At 53.7% G+C, this 7213-nt stretch overlaps 2 protein-coding genes across 2 annotated transcripts; both read left to right on the top strand.

Annotated features, from left to right (window-relative positions):
* Window positions 1–240: 240 nt before the first annotated feature.
* Window positions 241–2185, top strand: LOC112873752 (growth-regulating factor 1). The gene is made up of 3 exons (XM_025936801.1): window positions 241–639; window positions 739–1662; window positions 1803–2185. The coding sequence occupies exons 1-3, from the start codon at window positions 423–425 to the stop codon at window positions 1808–1810; spliced, it is 1149 nt and encodes a 382-aa protein (XP_025792586.1). The 5' UTR covers window positions 241–422; the 3' UTR covers window positions 1811–2185.
* A 2829-nt stretch (window positions 2186–5014) lies between these two features.
* Window positions 5015–7183, top strand: LOC112880858 (ubiquitin-like protein ATG12). Its single transcript, XM_025945599.1, has 5 exons — window positions 5015–5153; window positions 5258–5316; window positions 6179–6247; window positions 6331–6393; window positions 6852–7183. Exons 1-5 carry the CDS (start codon window positions 5129–5131, stop codon window positions 6909–6911), a joined length of 276 nt encoding a protein of 91 aa, XP_025801384.1. The 5' UTR covers window positions 5015–5128; the 3' UTR covers window positions 6912–7183.
* Window positions 7184–7213: the final 30 nt, after the last annotated feature.

Raw genomic sequence — 7213 nt, 5'->3', positions numbered from 1 at the left:
GGAACGGTGGCCGTTGGATCCCAATCCAGCATCCGGGCACCAGTTCGAACGAGATCGCTCCTGCCGCAGACACACTATCAAATGGGCCAAAACTCTTTGCAGCCCAAAACCACACGCCGACGCCTGCATCTTTTTGAACGCGGCGCCGCAGCCAGAGCCAGCCACGGCCCCACGCTGCGGAGCTCTCCTCCCTACAAAACCCCTTCCACCTCAACCTGACCGAGTGCTCACTCACTCCACTCGCCATTCCGCCTCCACCCTGCTGCCCCGCAGCATCTCGCTGACACCACCACGACCGCAACCGCGGCGCCGCGCTCCGATCACCTCCTGCGTTTGCTGCCGGCGGTGTGCGTTCCGATAGCTGGAGATCTTCGCTGGTAGCTTAACTTAGCTCCGGGAGAGAAGAGCCGCCGGCCGCGAAGATGATGATGATGAGCGGTCGCGCGGGCGGCGGGGCCGGCGCGGGGCGGTACCCGTTCACGGCGTCGCAGTGGCAGGAGCTGGAGCACCAGGCGCTCATCTACAAGTGCCTGGCGTCCGGCAAGCCCATCCCGCCCTACCTCATGCCCCCGCTCCGCCGCATCCTCGACTCCGCCCTCGCCACCTCCCCGTCCCTCGTCTTCCCGCCGCAGCCCTCGCGTACGTCTCTGTCCTTTCTTTTTTTCCTCTCTTGTTTCCGTTCACGTAGGCATTGGCAATGGCTGAACGCCTGATCTGATGGTTTGCTTGCGCATGCAGTGGGGTGGGGCTGCTTCGGGATGGGGTTCAGCCGGAAGCCCGACGAGGACCCGGAGCCCGGGCGGTGCCGGCGGACGGACGGCAAGAAGTGGCGCTGCTCCAAGGAGGCCTACCCGGACTCCAAGTACTGCGAGAAGCACATGCACCGCGGCAAGAACCGTTCAAGAAAGCCTGTGGAAATGTCCCTTGCCACGCCGGCGCCATCCTCCAACGCCACCTCCGCCAACAGCGCCACCGCCAACACCACTACGACCTCGTCCCCCGCGCCCACCTACCACCGCCCGGCACCCGCCGCCGCGCATGACGCGGCACCGTACCACGCGCTGTATGGCGGCAGCCCTTACGCGGCCTCCGCCCGCCCCGCTGGCGCGTACCACGCGGCGGCGCAGGTGAGCCCCTTCCACCTCCACCTGGACACCACCCATCCGCAGCCGCCGCCGTCGTACTACTCCGTGGACCAGAGGGACTACGCCTACGGGCACGCCGCGAAGGAGGTCGGCGAGCACGCCTTCTTCTCCGACGGCACGACCGAGAGGGACCGCCAGGCCGCGGGGCAGTGGCAGTTCAAGAATCTGGGCGTGGAGCCGAAGCCGAGCGCCACGTCGCCGTTCTCGGTCGGCGGGTACGGGAACGGCGCGGCGACGGCATACGCCGTTGATCTGACCAAGGAAGAGGACGAGGAGGAAAGGCGGCGCCAGCAGCAGCAGCACTGCTTCGTGCTGGGGGCCGACCTGCGGCTGGAGAGGCCGTCGGGCCACGACGCCGCCCCCGCGCAGAAGCCGCTCCGGCCCTTCTTCGACGAGTGGCCGCACGAGAAGGCAAACAAGGGCGGCTCCTGGATGGGGCTCGACGGCGAGACGCAGCTCTCCATGTCCATCCCCATGGCCACCAACGACCTCCCCATCACCTCCCGGTACCGTAATGGTGCGTACCCACCCTAGGTCTTGTTCATTAAACTCATTACCATACTGGCTCTAGGCCGATCTCTGTCAACTTGTTGCTTGTCAACTGTCAAAGTCTTGTTCTGATCATAGTTTGGTTATTTGTGTTGTTGCAATCTGCAGATGACTGAGACCAGCGTTGTCTGATTGCGGCTAGACGAGAGGCTGAGGCCAGATCAACCTGGAACACAAACTACGGCTGCTTTCCAGACGTGTTGATCCTGAGATGTACGGTTCTGCTAAAGGCCAGTACAGTTCGATGAAGTTGAAAGACCTAAACGGCTAAACCTCCTAAGAATGAACTTTCTTTTTCTCCATTTTATTCTCTTACGCTATGTTGCTTGTAGTTTTACACTTCACTGTAATGCTTCTGATGTGTTTAGTTATGATGAGGTTAGCAGAGGTGAGGCCTTTCTGATTTCTGAAGTGTTTTGCCTCTGTTCTGTTCTTGTCAGTGCCATGTAATATCTTGGGAGCGAGCTGAGATCAGTTCTGGATTTCCCTTTCCCGCTGTCGGATTCCCCTGCCTGTGATAGTTTGTCACATCTGTGGATTCCGCCCAAAGCTCTCAGTTGCCCATCTGCTCCACGGCCTACTACTTTATACTTTGAGCTCAGAGACTGCAACGAATACAGAACAGTAACCACCATGCTTCATTAGAAAATAAAGTACTCATTAGGATAATGGCAAGCAATGACGCAATGGCTTCTAGTTCCATGCATATCTTTGACTGATAGTAGGGGCGAGCCAGCTAGGAGCCTAGTGTTGCTTCTCTTTAGTCTTCACTGTTTATACTTTGACTGCAAGGTTCATACGGGCATGTTTCAGAGTTTTTCTCGGCGCTGAGGCTCCTGATCCGTTCCCATTGAGCCCAACGGAACTGGGCAGAGATGCTGGGTTACAGTCCAGCATGCCCTGCACGGCTGCACCTGCAGCGAACGCCGAGACTGACCGACCCTGGGTCAGTCTACACGAATTCAATGGCATCCAGGGTCAGTCAGCTCGCCAAGGCCATTGCTGCTGCTGCCTGGAGCCGAGCGGCCCAGCCCTGAGACACCGTCAGGGTGTCAGGTGTGGCGTCTGCGCGAGTCGTTGAATGGTCTATAGGTTCAGACTGCGGCTCCGGCGTTGCTGTCCCTGCACCCTGCTGCTGCTGCATCTGCATGCATGCACACTGTGCTCTGGCTGGCGAGGTCGCTACGCCACTGTAGAGGTAGCCTGTACTCCTACTCCTGACCAGCGTTGCAGCAGCAGCCTTCAAAGCCAGCACTTGCTGTCTGCCCAGCCCCGTGCCTGGCTGCCTGCCAGTCTCGCGAGTCATGGGCGCAAGTACCGGTAGTAGAGCCACTGGCACTTTGGTCAGCTGCGCCCAAAGCAAAGCCCAGCAACATCAGTACGTGCTCCTGCAAGTGCTGTACTGGTAGCAGCTTGCCGGACAGTCCAGATATTACACTAGTCCCATGTTAACAACCCTAGGTTTATCTCCATGACACTCACAGTGATATTGTCTCTCCTGTGGTTGTGGCAGTTCCGCAGTGATAGCGCTGTGCAAGTTAGAAAGAACAACCTTGCAGTTCTGCTACGAGCCGGAGTGCCGAGTGAAGAAAAAAGCCGTGAGCCAATGCGCGCTCGACACGGCCACGCACGGCGCCAATCTGCACGCGACGGAGTGCGGCCAGAAAGGCGAACGCCTCCGGCCTCCTCTGCCGCCGCTGCCAGAAGCCACCACGCCACCATCGGCAAGGCGATGGCGAGGCGCACGCGCGGCCGGAGTGGCCTGTTCGTTCGCTCGCGCAGCGCCAGCGCGTCGTCGTCTGGGCATCCGCACGTGAGGCGCTGAGCGCCGCGTGAGGCCCGCCACGAACGGTGGCAGTGGCAGGGCCTTCTCGATGGCTTTGCTCGATCTGGCCCTGGGTTTCCATCCGCGATCCACCCTCGCGTGGTGCCAGCATTATTGCGGGCGAAAAGTTTTTGATTACAGCCGCGGCCGTAAGATAAGGGCACCCCAGTGCAATACTATTCTGCAGGCAGTGTTCCCCACCCCTGGCCGCGCCTGACCTAACCTGGCCTGACCAGTGACCATTTCCGTGTACGCTTGCATGTGGCGCCTGACCCGATCCCGTGGCACGCACGCTGCGGCGGTGAGACTGCAGGCTCACTGGGTTACCCGGCGCGTATTTCCTGACGGCAATGGTGATGAAAACTGAAAAGCAGGCGATCGAAAGGCATGTCTGGCTCTGGTTACCTCGAGTCCTCGATCATGGAGCGAAGTCTGATGATGGAGAAGGTTGTAGTAATAAACTGCATCCAGTGCACGGAACAAGACGGAGTACAAACTGCCGGGGAGACAGAGAGAGCAGCTAGCTCATGATCATGCGTGTCCACGGAGCGGCACACGTGGACAACCTAGGAATCCGATATTTCGCAGAGGGCAAAGTGGTTAAACTACTGTCACGCGCAGCCTGACGGCCTGGACATGTTAATTGCCCGATTATTCGCGGCTCAGCCAGCGCCCCGTGCTTTGACGAGGCGCCGTCGTCTGACACGAGACCTCGGGATAGGCGGCCCGGCAACGTGGCCGCGGGCGTACGAGCGCGGCTAAACAAACCGGGGGAGGAGGTCGGTGTAGATTCTCGCTGCAGGCGGGTTGATTAGTTTAACTAAGGGCCCGTTCTGCGTGGTAGCATTTCTGCTGTGAAGGGGATCCGATGCAGGGATGTAGCGGCCTGATTTTCTGTGTTGGGCAATGTCAGAGCCCGCGACAGCATTTCTCGTGCCAGGTGTTTAACTAACCGCTCTCTCGATCTACGGAGCCACGCAGGCTCGCGGCAGATCTGGAGGGTCTCTCTCTGTGTGTTGTGTGTGTCTACGGGCTCTGCAGCTGACCGGGTCAGGTGAGCATCAGTTCATATGCTACTGCAAGTACCTATACTCGCAGCGTGTCAGGCAGGCCTGCCACCGCGTCAGAGATTCACACGCTTCAGTTTGCTGGTGAAGATTCCGTTAGCGACCAATCGATACGACGGAGCGAGACACAGATGTTCGGTTTGCCGCAAGCTGGCCTGATTGATTTTCTGTTGATCCTCGAGACAGAACTCCTGGTTTCTTTTTTTTAAAAAAGAGACAGACCTCCTGGTCAGAACTCGGAACAAAAATACTGGCGGAATTGCAGCGCTCGGATTGCCTCGGCGCTCCACAACGCAACGCAAGTCTACATTGAGCCCATGGCCCGCTGCTCGATTTCGCAGTCACCTTGGGCCTAGACGGGCCGAGTCTCGATCAGTGAAGGCCTTATTAGGCCCAAAACTCCAAACCGAGTTCCGATAGACTCGAGAGAAATCAGAGGGTGTTAAGTGAAAATTTTCGGGTTTCTTGCGATCTCCGAGCTGTGTTGCTGTCGCCGTCGACGAAAACCACCGGCTCCTGACCTCCTCGTCGTCGTAGTCCCGATGGCCGCGGAGGTGGATCAGAAAGGTTCTGGCAACTCCGGCCACCGTTCTATGCCTTGCGAGTTGCTAACTTCATCTTCCCCTTGTCCTCGTGCCTGTGCTAACCTCTCTCCTGCTACGGGATTGCAGTGGTGGTGCACGTGCGGTCGACGGGCGATGCCCCGATACTGAAGCAATCCAAATTCAAGGTGCGAGTTCCGCCTCCCCATCGTCATTCTCCTTGTTCCCGCTTGGAATTCAAGATCTGTTCTATTCCCGGTATAGCTGGAAGTTAGGGTTTCGTGCTTTCGTCTCTAGATCGCGACTTCAGAATTGGGGACTTCTCTGTATAACGGAAACTTAGTGTCGGACTTCGGACAGAGTTGCCATGCACTTGACTTGTTGACTCTTTGTGCTGATGGTGAATTCGGACAGAGTTGTTTCAGTTTATCAAGGGATATCCCCAATTTCCCTGTTCAGTTTGATAAGAAACTGGAGAGTATTCTCTGATCTTTAGAAACATTTAGACTGAACTGACTGCAACATAGATTTGATGGTTTGCTTGTGTTGTTTTCTCGCTTTTTTAGTAATAAAAGAGCAAACGATTTGTGGAATGTAGTGTCCAGGAGGTTTGCTGGATCTAAAATATGTGGGAGATTGAGAAAGTTGTACACATTTCAGTAATTTTATCGTGAGCGCTTGCCTTAATTTTATTCTAAATCCGGACCCATTTGATACTGTGAGAAGGGTAGAATACAAGATCGATATATTTCGTGTAGTGCTTGTGAAGTACTTGGAACACAGTTGCTTACATGCTGCATATTGATATCATTTATTTTTCTATTTTCTGTAATAGTGAAATCAATGTGTTTCTCGGTCATAGTCCTATAGACACAATTTTTTTTCCTCATGTAACTTAGTAAACCTTTGGCACAGCGATTGTTCAAGTGGTCGATTCATTATGTCCTACCATGAAATTGGCTACGGACTGTCCCTGAAATTGGCTTAAGGGTTCTCCTTATTTTCCATACAATGAACTTGATTAGGCTGTTATTCGTGTATCCCTACCAGATTTCGGGACGAGATAAATTTTTGAAGGTCGTTGAGTTTCTTCGCCGACAACTTCATCAGGACACACTGGTAGGAACAAGATTGTCAGTTGTTTGGGAATTTAATCTGTGACATGCTGGAATTTTACTAACTGTTGTCTGTGTTGCCAACAGTTTGTCTATATCAACAGTGCATTTTCGCCAAACCCAGACGAACTGGTAATTGACTTGTATAACGTAAGATTCTTACTTAAAATGTACTTGCTCCAATTGTTCTTGAATCTTTACTTTATAAAATTGATATATCTGCATACGTTCTGTTTGAGAGGCTGGCTCTGTATGTTTTTGTACCACTTTGTTACAACATCAAATCGTTCTTGAATTTCCTTTAGTAGTTTGTTTCCGTATATGTTCGAAGATTGATGTCTATCAGAACAACTTAATCACACAGTTTTTCATCCAGAAACATTGACGACCATAGAATCCTGGCTTTATCCATTCCTGCCTGTTAGATTGATGCCTATCACAATTACTGAATGATTTCATGATTTCGGATAAGTTTCTTCTGCAAACAATGACCACTGACCACCATAAAGTGCTGGCCTTGTTTGTAGTTATTATTTTTTAGATTTCTTCTGTCCATGTGACATACAGACCAAAAAAAAGGGTGGCTGACTCTTATTTTGACACTGCAGAACTTTGGAATTGATGGGAAACTGGTGGTAAATTATGCTTTATCAGCGGCATGGGGCTAAAGTTGCTGCTGCACAGCAAAGAGTTAAAATGGATAAAAGAGACCATGAAAATTCTGCATGGCGATTGTAAATCACATTTAGTGCTAAAGAGACGCTGTAAATATCTTTTTGTATTTCACCACCACCCAAATGTATTTCTCCTGTAAACCATTCCTCCCGTACTGTTCATCACGTGCTACACCACAGCCCGTGCTCGTGCATTTGGCTTTCTGGATTGTGTAATGCACCAGCGCAGGTGGTTGATTGAAAGGACTGTTTTACCGATTTCATTATGTTGACCCCATTTGTCCAGGAAATGTGGT

This window comes from Panicum hallii, chromosome 1 (assembly GCF_002211085.1).
Source record: "Panicum hallii strain FIL2 chromosome 1, PHallii_v3.1, whole genome shotgun sequence".
NCBI classification, from domain to species: Eukaryota; Viridiplantae; Streptophyta; class Magnoliopsida; order Poales; family Poaceae; genus Panicum; species Panicum hallii.
This window is presented reverse-complemented; position numbering and strand designations above follow the sequence as displayed.

Excerpts from the sequence above, each read along its gene's own strand:
- LOC112873752 (XM_025936801.1), top strand. The coding sequence starts at position 423 with ATGATGATGATGAGCGGTCGCGCGGGCGGCGGGGCCGGCGCGGGGCGG. Across the intron at positions 640-738 it reads CTTCCCGCCGCAGCCCTCGC|TGGGGTGGGGCTGCTTCGGG; the intron begins GTACGTCTCTGT and ends TTGCGCATGCAG.
- LOC112880858 (XM_025945599.1), top strand. The coding sequence starts at position 5,129 with ATGGCCGCGGAGGTGGATCAGAAAG. Across the intron at positions 5,317-6,178 it reads TGAAGCAATCCAAATTCAAG|ATTTCGGGACGAGATAAATT; the intron begins GTGCGAGTTCCG and ends TATCCCTACCAG. Across the intron at positions 6,248-6,330 it reads AACTTCATCAGGACACACTG|TTTGTCTATATCAACAGTGC; the intron begins GTAGGAACAAGA and ends TGTTGCCAACAG.